Source organism: Melozone crissalis, unplaced genomic scaffold, assembly GCF_028551555.1.
Source record: "Melozone crissalis strain CALT ecotype California unplaced genomic scaffold, PUWL_Pcris_2 ptg000027l_1, whole genome shotgun sequence".
Classification (NCBI taxonomy): domain Eukaryota; kingdom Metazoa; phylum Chordata; class Aves; order Passeriformes; family Passerellidae; genus Melozone; species Melozone crissalis.
Window position 1 is genome coordinate 38,084,965 of NW_026535805.1, and position 15,975 is coordinate 38,100,939.

Sequence of the window (15,975 nt, forward strand, 5' to 3'; positions counted from 1 at the left end):
AAAAGTGTCAGAGTATTAGAGCAGCACACTTACCACATTTGCCTCATTTTTCAGTATTCCACTTTCTCTATAGGAATGTCAAGAAGTGCCTTCATCTAAGTTGAATGCCCAGATTGTATTTCATGGGCAATATCAAAAGCTGCTTCTGCTGCCAGAAAAAAGACATAATCTTCCAGATTTTGTTTAAAAATGAAAGGTTCATACTCGATGGAAAGCTTGATAAATATTTGTAGCTTTTTGTATTTTTAAAAAGTTTTTCCCTTCTCTCAAGTGAGCAATTCAGTTATTGAACTTGTTACTCAAATTCATAATGTTTCTATTCTCATTTTATCCCTATACAGATACATTTGTATGTATGTATGAAATCAGTATTTTTGCATACACTAGACCTGATACACAAGTCATAGATACCTGTGCCATTTGTATTTTATCTTACTGGAATTACTCACTTGAATAATTTACTGTATAAGATTAAGCAGGTACCATCACCTCGAACAGAGTATGAGCAAAGGGCAATACCCAAACAATTGGGATTTTTTCCTCATAACAACTACTGTCATGCTAATTGGATTTTAATTTAGTGCCATTTTCTTCCTGATGTGAAAGAACAGCTATAAACCAGAATAACTAGCCTGTGCAGCAAATGGTGGTCTGACCATTTATGTAATGCTTTCTCCAACATGTAGTGCTAGAGTGATTTGCAGTCAAATTCTACCATCTCTTGCTAAATACTTTACATTTATTTTCTCCACTGTAAGAGAGAAAACTAGTGTGATTTTTCAATCTTTGAAATTTAGCCTTCCAGCAATGAATATTTGCTTTTTAAATAAAGTAATTTATTTATAAATTAAAGTCATCATTGATATACCCTTCCAGTGTAGATATGAAATAGTTTTTAGTTGAATGTATGGATTATACAGAATGTCTGTGCTAGTGTGACAGATAATAAAAAGCTAAATACCTTCTGTAAAAGATGCAAATACATGCAACTATCTACAGGGTATCTACAGAACTCATAGTAAGTATGTAAGAGTTATATTTTAACTTGCATCATCAATAAAAATCTTGGCCAAGTAATTTAAAGTGAAGTTATTCCAAACTCCTAAGTTACACAGTATGCCAGTGAACAGGAAAAGGAGAGAAAAGTTTGAGCAGCTCTCCACAGTAAGCTGCTGTAACAACTTAGCCCATCTGCCTTCCAAGGCAATCATGCAGAGCTCTGCAGTGTGTTTGGGGTTGCATTCTTTACAGTCTGTGGCTTTCTTAAAGAAACTTCACTGAAGGAATCCAACAGCAGTTGTGCCACTGATCTGGTCCCTGGATTCTGATTTCCAGCTGTATTTTCAAAAGCTGGACATGAGTGAAATATTTTTGCACATTGTTTTCCTACAAATAACTTGAATTTGCATACACTCTTATGAGTAAATGGCTGTTGACTTTTTTTAAAAAATTTGGAAATAAATAAGAAAAAATAAAAAGGCCAACTTTTACATTTTTAGGCTACATCTTTTCTTAAAGCTTCCTCTAGCTTTAATGAAGGGGGAAGGAAAGTTAAGAACTTTTTATGGTGGAATGGTTTTTAGGCTATATTTAGAATGAAAATGTATTTTGAAATTTTTTAATATTCAAACTTTTATGATGAAACTTTAATATTTTCAGTAAAATAGAAAATGTGTGTTTTGCAAGCTGTGTGCAGGGCCTACATTAGCACTGGTTTCAATTACTTTAAAGGAGCAGAACCTTGTATGCTGGAAGTTAATGCTGTTAAGCCTTGTATAATGGCCTTCTTGCTTGTGACAAAAAAATAGGTGCTTTGGTTGCAATTCTAGACATAGAAAAATCTGTCATAATCTGTCTCTGTTTAACATACCTATAATGTGAAACTACTAACTCTGAGGGAGTTGAGTCACATTTGTTGTTGATTCTTTGGCTTGATAGGAAATCATTGCCACAGCAAACATGAACTTCCCATAAGAGGTAGAGATTGCTGTTATAAAAAAGCAAGATCAATAAAGCAGTCAAGCATTGGTGACTGTGTGTATGTCCACATTTCACTGGTTTTAATCATTCTGGTCTAGGGACTAAATTATGAACATTTATGCACTCAGTTATCTAAATATTTGTATTTCTGATGTCATCACCATTCCATATTATTTCATAGAAATTTCATCCTGTTGATTTTCCTTTTCCTTTCTCTTCCCACTATGATGAGATTCTTGTACAGCTGATGAATAAAGCTGTACTTTCTTTTACCTCTTGTTGTCCCCTCAATTGCTTATGCATTTGTTTTACTTTTGGTGCGTGGTCCAATAGAGAGCCATGTTTGAATGTAGATGCACAACTTGATCCTCTAAAATGAGAACTTTTTAAAATGACCCTCCTGTAGATTGAATAAGTTCCAATTTTTATTTTAGCAAGAATATGGGCAGCTTCATTATATTAAACTGTTTATTCTCTCTAATTGATTTGGTTAATTTTAGTATTAAAAGCATGGAAATGGTGAAAAACAAGTGGGATCATTTTGGCAATAATTTTGAAGCTCTGTCCAACTGGATAGCTGAACAAGAAAAAGAATTGGAAAGTTTGGAAACATCATCATCTCCTTTGGACATACAGATCAGCCAAATCAAGGTGATTAGTTATTGTTATGTTTAGTATTAAAAGCCCATTTAGCTGTTATTTTGCCAGAGGCCAAATGAGAAAAGAGACATTTTACATGTTTCAAAAGTACCATGATGAAATGATGGCACATTTTATACATAAATATACCAAGCAGTAAGGTCTTATATAAACTAAAGGAAAATTCTTACAGGCTGCCTTCTCTTTTCGTGTTTAGTTTACATATATGAAGTCTTCGTGTGTATGGTTAAAAACATAATTTATACCCTTCTTATTTTTTTGAGTAATCTCAACAAAATAGCTACATAAATAAAAGTTGTTGGTTTTTTTTTTAAACATACCACAGCTAGTGGCTATAGAACTTGATTTTAATCTTGCAAGCTGAAGTTATGACTTGATTTATGTATCTTGTATGCTGAATTAATAAAGAAACTATTGTTCTTGGTAGCTTGAAAACCTACGTAACATTTACTGTGAATGTATTTGCACTGTCTTCAGGTCCATGTACATTCCTGTAGTTACACGGTGGTTTAGTTTCAAATTGCTGACTGAGGTGCATATTGTCTCCAAGCATTTAATCTCAAGGGCTGACTTTGTATCCTTCCACAAATGGAAATGTGCTTTCTCTGGAATAGCGTGTTTCTAAGGGTGCAGAGTTTTTCAATAGGCAGTGCACATTGCCATTTTCTTTTTTCTGTGACCTACTTATTCTTCAGGAGGTGCACAGGTGTGCAGCTGCTTCCAGACCAGCTTGACACTATTTCCAGAGGATCCAATTAGGACTTGTTTCATGTGACAGAAACAGTTTATCAACACATTATCCTGTTCTTAATTTGTTCACAACTTTACAAAGACTAAATTAATAAAATCTCTTGACTTCATCATTGAATAACAAAACAATGTTTGAATTCTTGCTTCATCACCACAGCAATTCAAAAACAGTTTCCTTATGAAGTAATATGTATGTACTTATTCCACTGGCATATATTATGGTGTTGTCCTGCTTTTCAATAATTAGGATTCCAGTGTTTAAGACAGAAAATAATGCATCAAATGATGCTAATATTGCATTGCAGTATGTCAGTTCTTGTCTGTATAAATGGAGCCTTAAGTCCTACTAGCCTATTCCAACCAAGTTCCCAGAAGGTTGATCCTTACTGTAGATGCAGATTAGCGGTCATTTTTACACTGCATGGAAAGTTTTTGAAAATTCATCATAATTCTTACACATATAAGCACCATGGTCAGCAGATGATGTTTGTGAACAGACATAAACCAGAAAACCCTCCACATAAGGCAGAGGGTACATCATTGTACCTCAGGTGAACAAACTAATGCGCTTTATGAGCTGTGATATGTGAAGCTGGTCATCTCACCTCGAGTGCATGGACATAGCCAGAGATCTGCTTCAGCAGCATTGCTTTGTGCCTGATTTTGAAGAGTTTGCTATGTTTTTTTCTCAGTTTCCTGATGGGCTACTCTGTTTCACAACACTAACCAGCATATTTAGTATATGATTTCAACTACACCACATTAGTAAGGAGCATTTCAACATAGGGCAAATGACAAAAAAATAGTGTGCTCCTTGACACCTTTGGCTGACCAGATAAAAAGTCTTGGGTCAGCTGAATGTAATTATCCTGCATGGTAGTGGAAATACTCTGTTTTTGGTGACGCTGATTGCAAAGCCCCAGTGACTTCAGCAGAGCCAGATTTTCACCTACACATTTCTCTGAAATTCCTGGTGGAACAAAATGACAGTTATCACAAGTAGTTGCCATTGGTGGCAGACTCAGTGCAAGTTTGAAAGCCTCAATTATCCACCTTCTTTTATGTAACTGAGTGAATTTAACAGAATAGCGTAGGAGTGAGAAAGCACTGCCTCATTTGTATCTGCTGCATTGTTAGATAATTTCAGCTTCAGGGCTTCAAATCCAGTATTTTTCCTCAGCAACATGTTCTTGTGCAAAAAAAGATATTTTATAATCCAAATTAATTCAGAATATATTGCGTAAAGAGAAACTATAAATTCTTATAGCACCACTTTTTTTTTTCTGACAGTCACCCTGCTAATTTTTGACTGAATGTTGCAGCAAGCCACTCCTGAGCTTTATAATGGCTTTTTAAGAAAGAGACCATATTTTTATCACTATTGTATTAGAAGCTGGGCACTACCTATGGTTTGAGAGTGAATTTTCAAGAAAGTTTTTGGTTACTTTCATGTATATACATATTCTAACTATTTTTTTTTAATCTGAGAATGCTGTTGCCTATGTCAATTACAAAGAACTAACTTTGATCTTTCAAATCTCTCCCAATGGGTGTTTTCCATTGCTTTTGAGGGCTATATGGAAATGATATATAAGCAGTAATTTAAAAAAACCCCAAAACCTGCTGTGAAAAAAAACCAGCTTAATTCCAAATTCATTGGTGCCAACTGAATAAATAGCCACTGAATGAGAAACAATGAGTTTCTTTTTTGGATGATGTAGCTGCCAAGTTTGCCTCTAATTTGTAAAAAGACAAGTACAGAATAATAGGAGACAGTTGCTGTTATGCAGCTGCTGAAATGTAAAGCTAGTGTAAGTTTTTCTTTATGCATTTACTAATTGAGGTACAGGACAGATAAAAAAATTACCAAAAACCATTTTCACACTTGTTTCATGATTTCCTACTTATACTGCCATGTGGTTCTTTATTTAATCTTCTGCCTAAGGGCACACTCACGCTAACTTATGATATAATTAAATTTATCCTTTATTATACTGTAGTATTTTAAATTAGAAAAGGAAAACCATCTCTACTGCTTTCTAATCATGGCACCTTTTTTTGGTAAGTGCTTAAAAACCTATTAAACATAACTAACCAACCGTTAGGGTTCAGCTCCTTGACAATACTTTTTCAGTAACACAGTCATGTTTTTCCACCTTCTGTTTATTTTTAATCTTAAAGAGAATTGTGTACTACTTTCCTGTGACATAAGAGATGCTAAAATATGAACCATCATGTCTGCTTGAAAATATGCACCTCAGCCAATTCTAGTTGCTCCTCATACCCACTGGTTTTAGGGCAGCCTGTATTATAAACCTTTGACAGAGAAAACCTTTTAAACCTTTACAAAAAGAAAAAGGGTATTTGCAGGTCATATTAAAGACTTTGATAACAAGTAATTTCAAGTGGTCAATGAACTCTTATGTAATTTTTTGATGAAGGATGTTTGTAGCATAGAGAAGAAAAAGGGATTGGAAAATATTGTTCTAATAATTGAAAACTTTGTTTGAATTTTTTTACTATTGCTTTACATTTTAGGTTACTAATAAAGAGATAGATGGTAAAATAACTGTAATCTCAAACCTAGAAGAAGAAGCCAAGTCTTTTTCCCAGTTTGTTACCTCTGGAGAACGTGCACATATTAAAGCCAAACTCACTCAGGTCAAGAGGTATTGGGAAGAACTAAGAGATCGTGCACAGAGACTGGAAGGAACAATCACAGGGAATGCATCAGCACAGCAGAAATATGAAGAAAGGCTTAAACAGGTAGACTATGAAAAATCTAATGGATTATTTGGAGCAATTTATAGAATTACTTTATCTTTTTCTAAAATTGACTGTAAAATGCATATTATACAGGATGGACTAAAATAAATAATTGGATTTTTAAGGTAATTGCAAGACCTAGATACATAAATTTGTGCTTTGAATTACCTAAAAGGCAGCCTCAAAAGTGCAGTAAAATATACACACTTTATACACATAAAAATGACGTTGTCTTCTTGAAAACCTATGTTGTTCTCCTGGATATTGCACTATTGAACCACATCCATACTTCTTATAAACACTTTTAACTTCATTCTTTGGTTGACAGAAGGTTGTAAAGAAAATATTTTAAATATTATTATTGCCCCATCTGGGAGGAACTGAGCACTGTTAGCATCTTTTAATTTCAAAAGGCACTCAGCACTACAAAGTCTTAGGATATAAAATTCTCTTAGCAGCAAACATTCAAAACATGTTATTTAAAGAATCATTTATGTAATTCCTGCTGATTTTAGCTTCTGGTTTGCCTTTGTTTTTTTATAGGTGCAGCAGTCAGTGTCAGAATTTGAGGCTAAGCTAGCTGAGCCCCTCACATCGTGCTCTTCAGCAGCAGCAACATACGCAGCTCTCCAGGACTGCACGGTGAGCAGCTGGCCAGCTGTTCCTGGCTCTGAGCCCAGGGACACGGTGCCACACTGACCTCTTACAGAAACCCCAGACCAGGGGCTGCCTGGTGCCACACAGCTCAGGGGGAAGGCAGAAGGAGGCAAGGGTGGCCTGTCACCTTTTCAGACAGGATTAGGAAGTTTCTTCCCCAACCTAGGGGGAAAGAAGCCTAAAAGTACCACTTCGTCCTTCAGGTTACTGGTTTTAACTTTGTGCATCTAAAACATTATGAAAAACAGAAGATAAGAAACAAGTCTGTTTGGCATTTTTCCTCTAAAGTTTTCCAATGAAAACTTTGATTTTAGTATAGGTCATCTGTGACTAAAGAAAATATATCCTTGGAAGCAGTTTTACTTGGGCAATCAAGAGACTGGACAGGGTTTCAGCTTAGAAACTTTTATCTGTGATGCTAGGAATCCATGGGTATTTGGATATTTGGTTCAGTCCATTACAAAAAGAAACAAGTACTGGATTGGTATTCAAGCTACAAATAATCCCATCTCAGGGAATGTGGTGTAGTATTTTTGTTTGTAAATTCTGATATGTTTTTTCAACAATAATCATAGCCTTTCTTTCTAAGAAAATACTACAAAAAACTATAGTGATATTGTTCTTGCTGTAAAATGCACTTAATTTGAACTTAGTGATCGATAACTGCTTACAAAGGCTGTTTTCTGGAGGACCTGACCTTTCTGCTTCAAAAAAGCTTGATACTAGTTGAGGAAAAGTATTTTGCATATGAGGAATTTATTTAGACAGCACTTGTAATCATAATTTTTATTGACTTTTAAACATTATGAATATGCTGAGTATGCTGTTATAAGGGCTTGTTCTCTTTAGGGGATCATGATCATTAAATATCTTGATGTGAAATTATCAGCAATTTATTCCTGTATAATTAACATTTCCTCCTATATATGATTTCTTGTAATTATAAAAATTACTATTGTTACTATTTTACACCTGTGAGTTGGAGCTTTTGTGATCTTAAATCAGTTTCATTTTGTGATTTTCTAACTCACTGTACTACATTTCAATCATTTTCATATGGACAAGTTTCCCAGCTTTCTAGAAACAGCAACACTGGAAAATATAGTTAATATTAGATGTCATTTCTACAAAAAGCTACAAAGCTTTCGCTAATGCTGACAGAAGTTCCAAGTAACTCTTCCCTGCTTCTCCCATGTCGTGACATTGGCTGCAAGTCTGGCAGTCCTCATCTGTTGGAGTGAGGTTTTGAGTTTACTCTGTGTAACTTAGAGCAACTCTTAGGCATGAGGGAATCTCAAGCTTTTTCCTGAATGTGGAGCTTTGTCCTACATGGATGATGCTGTGTCACATGCCCATTCAGGAGATCTGACTCTTTTGTTGCAGAACTTTTTCCCTTTAGCACTGTTCCTAGGGAAGTCTTTTGCCACTACAATCCAGTTCATTGGTATACTGGGAACACGTGTACCTAGGGTGGACCTGAGCAATATCTAAGATATGAAGTGACTTCATGATCTGATGGATGTAGCATTGCTTCAAACTTATGAGTGGAACTAGAGAATTTGTCCCACCATTGTTACCATAACTGTGTTGTTTACGTATGTGACTTCTGGTTTTTTTCTGGTTCACTAGGACCTTTGTCATACTGTGGAAAAACTGAGCAACCCTCTGGCCTCTCTGTCAGCCAGTGTCCGAAAGGTGACCAACAAAGAAAAAGCTGCTCAAAAGGTCACAGCATTACAGCAGAAACATGAAAAAGTGCTGGAAAGTGCTAAGGAGAAACAGAGCTTATTAGAGAGTCTTCTGGCTCAATGGCAGAAGTGAGTAAACTCCCACATCTGTTGTGGTGGACACAAGAGACCTTCCTGGGCTCAGTGTGTGAGACTGAGAGGATGACTTGGTAACTCTAGGCTGTGATTTTGCTAGGCAGGAGAAGGAGCTGTCTGCCTTCCTGGCCTGGTTGGAGGGGTGTGAAGCTGCAGGCAGGCCTGCAGAGCAGTATGTTTCTGCCGACAGAATTAAACTGGAAGGTGAACTGCAGGCACTGCAGGTATGTTTCATCTGAAATATTGTCCTGGTGTATTTCTGTGTCTTTTAAAGGAAGGAATTGCTCAATTATAGTCTGACAAGTCAATTGATTCTGGGCTTTGCAAATCTCATGCAAATCTCATTATCACTTGCTATTTCTCAATGACTTTACTATTTCTTTTAACTATAATATGCCAGCTAAAGAAAAAAGGAAAAAGGTGCCTTGATATATCCTATTATCTATCAAGGAAGGACATCAGTCTACTTGTTAGAAGATCCTTTCTCTAGGGAAATTCCTTTATTAGGCGATACTTACTTTCTTTTTTTTGTTGCATGTGAGGAAAGGTTCTCAGATGAAAAAATGCTTGAAGGTTTTGAAATCGCAATGGAAGTTTGGTTCTAATTATTTTTTCAAACACAAGACTTTCATCCTATTCTAAATTGTGCCTTCCCTTTGAATTTTTGCCATTTGTTTTTAGATTAATATGAAGCAGTTGGCCAAATGTAACATCTTTTATAATTTCTTCCTTGAAGACAAGTAGAAAAGGAAAATAAATTGAGGGTTTGGGTTTGGTTTTTTTGTTGTTGTTGTTGAGTGGTTTTTTGTTTGGTGATTAGTTTTCTTGTTATTGGGGTTTTTTGGTTTTTTTGGAGGGTTTAGTTTGGTTGGTTGGTTGGTTGGTTTTTTAGTATTTTGCTTGGTTTGAGCCAGTTTGCAATATTTCCTCACAATTCTCTTGCTGCACAAAAATCTATTGCAAAATGTTGTGTCAGTTTTAGCCACTGCCATCATAAAATAAAGCTGTATGGAAAAGTCACACTTTGTTCTGAAGGAGAGAAAAATACTAACTTGGATGAATCCCTACTGAATTTAGCTGTCTGAGAGGTGTTGAGTACCTGCTTGTCCTAATTTGCCTCAATTCCTCCAAGGATTTGCCTCTGCTCACTCACTTGACTCAAAGTACTGTGCTGGAAATCTGTAGCTGTTTTTTTATTAGTTTTTGTTATTTTGCATCATATGGTGCCATGCTTAAACTAAAAGCTTTTCATTCCACTGTTCTCCCAGGATTTGCGAGCAGATATTGAGTCCCACACTTCTGTCTATGAGAGTCTTTTACAGTTAAATGAGTTGCTGTTTCCAACAGCTTCAAAGCAGTGTGTGAAAGCAATAAAAGAAAAATTTGAAGAGCTGGATGAAAGGTGGAAAGCTTTACCACAAATTGTTGACAAAAGGTTTGTGCTTCAGAGTGTTTTTTGCTTGTTAAAGTAACCAATATCCAGATGAGGAAGCCCAATCCCAAATCATGTTTTTTACAGTATTGCCATTAGAAGACAAAGGTTTTAGATCAATACCAATCCCTGAATGCCCAGGAATGGGGGGTGGAGAATACCACACATTTATGATGCTGTCCTTTTGACATACACTCCTCCGATTTTTTTTGCTAGAAGAGTCTGTTTGAAGGAGTGTAGGGCAGGAAATGAATGCAATGTTGCATTTCCTCAGTTCCAATTTCCAAGTAAATTACAAAATCTCCAATAACCTGTTCTTGATTGTTTCAGTTATATGCTTTATTTTGTGCAAATCCACGCTATTGTAGTTTTAAACTCACTTTGAAATTCTAAATTGCCATAAGTACTATAAATGCTCAGTTGTTAGGCTGCTGGCTCATGTTAAGCTCAGAAAAACTGTCTCCTTTATTTCAAACTGTGTTATCATATATTTAGTTTTCAATTCTTTCCATGATGAACACACATATTTTACCATTTGTAATGTGGCTTAAATAATAGATCCTGATCAGTGCCATAATCTTCTAGGTGCTTGATCAATATAATTGTTTTACAATATAATGATCTTCTACATGTTGAAAATTAGGTAGAAAAATTTTTAAGGGAAATGGGAAGGTAAATGACAAGGTCTTTTCTAAGGTCAAGGTTTAGACTTGGTACTTAGGTACTTAATTCTGATGAGTGCTCCTCTGCCCAGATTCTTCTTTTGAACTGTGTTCTTCTGATCAGACTTTACCCTTTCCTACTTCAGAGGAGATTGAATATGAATTTCCTCACCCCTGGCCTAAATAAATGAGGCTCTTACCTTAATTCACTGTTTCAGATGATAGGCAAGAATTGCAATGACTGAAAATCAAAGTTTAGCTTCCATCAATAACATTGTCTTTGCTGGGATTTCACCCATGAAGAAAATTTGAAAAACATTCCTTGTTTTTTTGGGGCATCTTTAACAGTTGATATAAATAAAAGAGTGGAAACAGGAAAGATCCAAGGGTGTTTTCAAATGTTATGTTATTTCCCAGAATTAAAAAATCAATATGGCAAACTAAAGTAACATTTCCTACTTTCCTTGCATCTGGCATTGATTTTAATGCTGACCAGTCAACTGTGGGTTTGATTATGGGAAGTGATTAAATTGCATCAAGTTCTTTCATATTTACATCTGACATTCTGTAGGATCAACTTCCTTCAATCACTTGTTGCTGAGCATGGGCAGTTTGATGAGCTCCTGCTCAGGTTTTCAGACTGGATTAAGCAATTTCTTGCTGAACTACAAGCCACTTCAGAGATAAACACAGCTGATCAACAACTAGCTGCATCTCACAATAAGGTAAACTTCTGGATGTAAATATTAAAAACAGAGAAAATGTACAGTGCATTTGGCTAAATCCTTATCTAGAACTAGCAAGTAATTTATTTGTGTGAAAACCAATGTGCTGTTGCAGTCACGAGCAGACTTGTTTTTTTGAGAGTTTTAAAGCAAGATTGTAGCCCTGAACTTTTCCTACTGAAAACCCCTTGCTCGTATGTTCCGCTCGTATGTTCAGTACTAAAATGTTTACAGAGCTCTTGATTTGAAGAAGAAACTCAGCTCTGTTTTCTGTCTTTCCCATAGAATCACTCAATGGAAGTTGAAAGTAAGAAACAGGAGTTACAAAGTCTGAAAGAGCATGTAGAGAAATTGGGTTCTTTCAGCAGCCCAGAGGACCAGCAGACATTGCAGGGAAAGACTGAAGATTGCTTTCAGATCTTCCAGGAGGCGAGTCAGACAACTAGCCAAAGACAGGAAGCCCTGGATCAGTTGAGAATATTCCTGGAGCACCATAGTGCTGTATCAGGAGTGCTCCACCAGCTGAGGCAGACAGTGGAGAAAACAGGAAATATGGATAAAGCTAAATCTGAATTACTGGAGAAGGAGCTCAATGGTGTTATTAAGGATCTTAACAAGTTGGAGTCCGATGCTATTGGTTTGGATGGTTCCCTTACTAAGGCTCAATATCATCTGAAGCACAGCATCTCTGGACAGAGAACTTCCTGCAGGGCCATGGTGGATAATCTGGGTGTGGAACTGGAGGCAGTTCAAAACTTGCTGGGAACCAAACAAAGTGAGGCAGAAGCTCTTGGAGCCTTGCAAAGATCTTTCATGGAGCGTAAAGAGCAGTTACTGAAGAGCATTGAAGATACTGAGGAAAAGGCTGACAAGGAGGGTCTGAAGGAGACAACACTACAAGCCCTCCAACAAAGGTAAAAATATTGGCACTTTCATACTTGATTGCAATCTCTAGACCTTTTATGACTCAGTGGAGGCATGTGTGTATTTTCTACCTGGGTACTTTATTTCTTGCCAAGCATATGTGTCTACTTAATAAAATGTTGTAAATAAGTGAACTATTTGGATGCACAAAACACTAAGCAAGTCCTGCTAATCTTTTATATTGAAAGAATAGTCATGAAAGTCTACGTCTCAAAAATATATTTTGTCCTAATGAACCTAAGATCCAAACAGCTATTAGAAATCCCATAAAACATATCTATCTCTGCCTTGCAGAACTGAAGACTGTACATGGGATGATGGAATTAAAAACACTAATTGTAATAAAGTATTAATCTAAATATCTGAGTATATTTCCAGGTGGCTGTTTGAGGCGGAGGTACATATATATCTACATGATTATATAGCAGTATATGTATCAGAAAAATTACATTCTGATCCCAGTTCTAGCAGAAAAAAAACCTCAAATATTTTAGGAAATATTAGAAAAAAGAAGTTTTATGCACAGCAACACTAAGAACAACTGTTTCATTCTTTCTTTCTCCTCTCTCTTGCAAAAAAAAAAAAAAAAAAAAAAAAGATAAGTAAATATGAAACTGGTCTTTTAATGGTCTTTTAACTTGCAGATTGAGGATCTTTAACCAGTTGGATGAAGAATTGAATTCTCACCAGCATGAACTCCAGTGGCTCATGGACAAAGCAAAACAAATAGCCCAAAAAGATATCACACTTGCTCCTGAGAGTGACAAAGAGATAAATCGCTTAGAATCTCTGTGGAAGGATACCAAGAAAGCTATACATGAAAAGTAAGTAGATCTTTAGTTTAAGCTGAGAAAGGAGAAGATGGGGAAAGATGGGGAAACGTAGCAGGTGGGGAAGCATAATATCTTCTTGCTATATTAGTTACACTGAAAAACAGGGCTTGTAGGTTAAATACTCAGTAGAAGATGGAAGCACATTGTTAACAAGAATATTTGTAGCTTTTGTACTTATACTATTAATAAGGCCACAGATAGGTTCTCAGTACAGTGTGACAGATATACATTTTATTACATGCATGCTATATTGCATCTTATTGTTTTCTGAAAGATAAGAATTCTCCACTGAGTTTTTGCTATCACTCTAGCTAGTACATATTCTCCTTCTAGCACAAATTTTCATTCCCTATTGGTTACGTGTTTCTGTAAGTTCTCTATTCAGTGGTTCTAAATAATTTTAAAATTCAAGTATTTCTTTCTGTCCTAGGGGACAGGTTTATAATAATGACACATGATCAGATGATCAGTTTTATCAATGAAAGTTGATAACCAAAGAAGTTAAAGAAACTAGAGAAAGGTTTATCATACCCTTTACTTTGTCTTGACTGCCTCACAATCATCTTTAAAGAAAACTAGCACTGTTTTCTCTCTCACATAAGCACAATTTTAGACCATCCTGAACCTGCTTATTTTGGAGAGCTCTTTGGAGCATTCAGAGAAGAGCCAACTCCTAAAACAGATGCTCCTCTTTTTTGACAATGTCATGTTTCCCAAAATTCTTTCATTGAAAAACGCTATAATAAATAGACATTGCATATATCCAAAGTATTAGTTCTCTCTTTCTCTTCAATATAAACACCAGGAATGGATTGAGTAGGTCTTCTTCCTCTGTCCATTGCCTGAGCATAAATAAGGTTTCCTAGAGAGAGGGTGGGGGAAAAATTAGGCTTGTTTTTAGCAGAAGGCTAATTTATTCTCAGTAGAAGGGAGGTAAGTTGAATATAACATTTTAGTCCCAAAAGCATGCATCTGACAATTGGAGGACAAAATAGACAGCCTTTAGCATGCATTGCTTTAGTCTTTATTTCTGCTTCTTTTTACCAAAAAACCACTCTGAAATAAAGAAACAAGTTTGGGTTTTTTTAAATTAACTGTGAGTGGCAAAATTGTTATAATGAGGTTTGCAGTCAAAAAGACATTGAACTTGGGAACTGTTGAGAAAATTGAATTCCAATTTCAGTCTTTCACTGAAGTCAGTTGCTTTAGTATCTGATACATATGAGATGGCAATTCACATTCACATCTCTTCAGTAAGATGTTTTTTGATGGATCTACACTGATTTCTAAACCCAAGATATTAATATTTCCTTGGCTGCCCAATTCATGTTTAGCACTGCATCCTGGTTTTCCCATGGTGAAATGCTATGTCATGTTCTCTATCCTTCAGAAGTATGGCAGCAAGTGGTGCTAACAGCTCTTTCATATTACAGAAAGGAGCAGTCCTGTGTTCTGATCGATCTGATGAAGGAATATCAGAGCTTGAAGTCAACAGTAATGAAAGTCATAGATAATGCTAGCAGTACTTCTGTGACCAAATCCATGTGGAAGGATCATGAAGATGTCAGGCGAACATTATCAAAGGTAATGACATATTTTTCCTTTGAGGAATTTTAACAATTTTTTGATTGAACTTACTTTTCTTTTTAAAGATGCCCTTGAGATGTGTTTAAAGCTCCTTGTCAAATCTTATCATACTGACATTCAGAGTTTAAATTGTACTGATTGTGATGAGGGAAGAATACAGCCCTTTTTTACATTTTGGTGAGATCTATTAATCTATTGTTAATGGAAATGCAGATTCTTAATATATGGAAAGCATAAGTGGAAAATAGTGGATAGTTCTTTATATAAAATATATTGAAAATATATTCCTACCATAGTATGAAAGGATAGTTCTGGTCAACATATTTCAATGTTTTTCTATATTGGGTAAATTTTGGAATAGATAAAAGGCCACAAAAAATCATGAATTGCACGTTTCTGATGTGTAAAATTTTTATGTCTCTCTCTTTCCCTGAGAGGACTTCTGCCATGGTGTATAATGTTGATACTAGCCATTGTGCAGAGATAAGGTATTTGGATCCTTACATTGTATTCATTTCACTGGATTGTACTTCAAAGATACTGAATTGTGCTGTCCGTCAGCCTGCCAGGATAAACAGTTCTGAGTTAAATTCTTTCTGTTCCTTTGGAGGGTAATTTAATTTGGAAGGCTCTTGAGCTCTTGATTCAAAATCTTTCAGTAAGATCTGTATAAACCCTATTCTAAACTGTGTGTATTTATGGCCTCTTTCTAATAGATATCTTAAAAGAATAAAAAAGCCAGGACAGAGCTCACCAGTCTAAAAAAGAATTTCATTAAACTTCCACATCATTCCTTTGAGCCTTGAGCTGAGGATAATTCCCTGCTGCAGCCTTGGCCACAGATAGTGGTTCCAGTGCAATAAATGTTTTGGCCATAGTGCATACAGATTAGTAGCTTATTGTTAGTACTACTCTCTAGTACTTGCTGTAGAAAAAAGCATAAGATTCTTACTGTGATCGGGTCTCAGCATCTCAGCTTTTCAATGACAAAATTAAATATTTCCCTATGGCTAGGGTTGCAAACTTAGTAGCCCTGAAGATTTTGTATAGTTCCTTTCAGAACTCATCTGTACTTTTGTACTATTTTCCAGAATATTTAGTAAAGATGGTGTTTTTAATCCTAAATTTTATTTGCAACACCCTCTGTTTACCTTGCTATAACCCCTGAAGTGATTA

At 35.8% G+C, this 15,975-nt stretch overlaps 1 protein-coding gene across 17 annotated transcripts in view; it reads left to right on the top strand.

Moving 5' to 3' along the window:
- SYNE1 (spectrin repeat containing nuclear envelope protein 1) overlaps positions 1-15,975 on the top strand; it is a 290,057-nt gene that overhangs the window by 109,595 nt on the left and 164,487 nt on the right. For all 17 annotated transcript variants that reach the window (XM_054279435.1, XM_054279434.1, XM_054279440.1 and 14 more), the window contains 10 exons: positions 2,481-2,631; positions 5,929-6,156; positions 6,700-6,798; positions 8,443-8,630; positions 8,737-8,860; positions 9,905-10,071; positions 11,302-11,455; positions 11,741-12,369; positions 13,024-13,203; positions 14,646-14,796. In XM_054279435.1, coding sequence (XP_054135410.1) covers positions 2,481-2,631; positions 5,929-6,156; positions 6,700-6,798; positions 8,443-8,630; positions 8,737-8,860; positions 9,905-10,071; positions 11,302-11,455; positions 11,741-12,369; positions 13,024-13,203; positions 14,646-14,796 — 2,071 coding nt within the window. The remainder of the gene's footprint in view (positions 1-2,480; positions 2,632-5,928; positions 6,157-6,699; positions 6,799-8,442; positions 8,631-8,736; positions 8,861-9,904; positions 10,072-11,301; positions 11,456-11,740; positions 12,370-13,023; positions 13,204-14,645; positions 14,797-15,975) is intronic.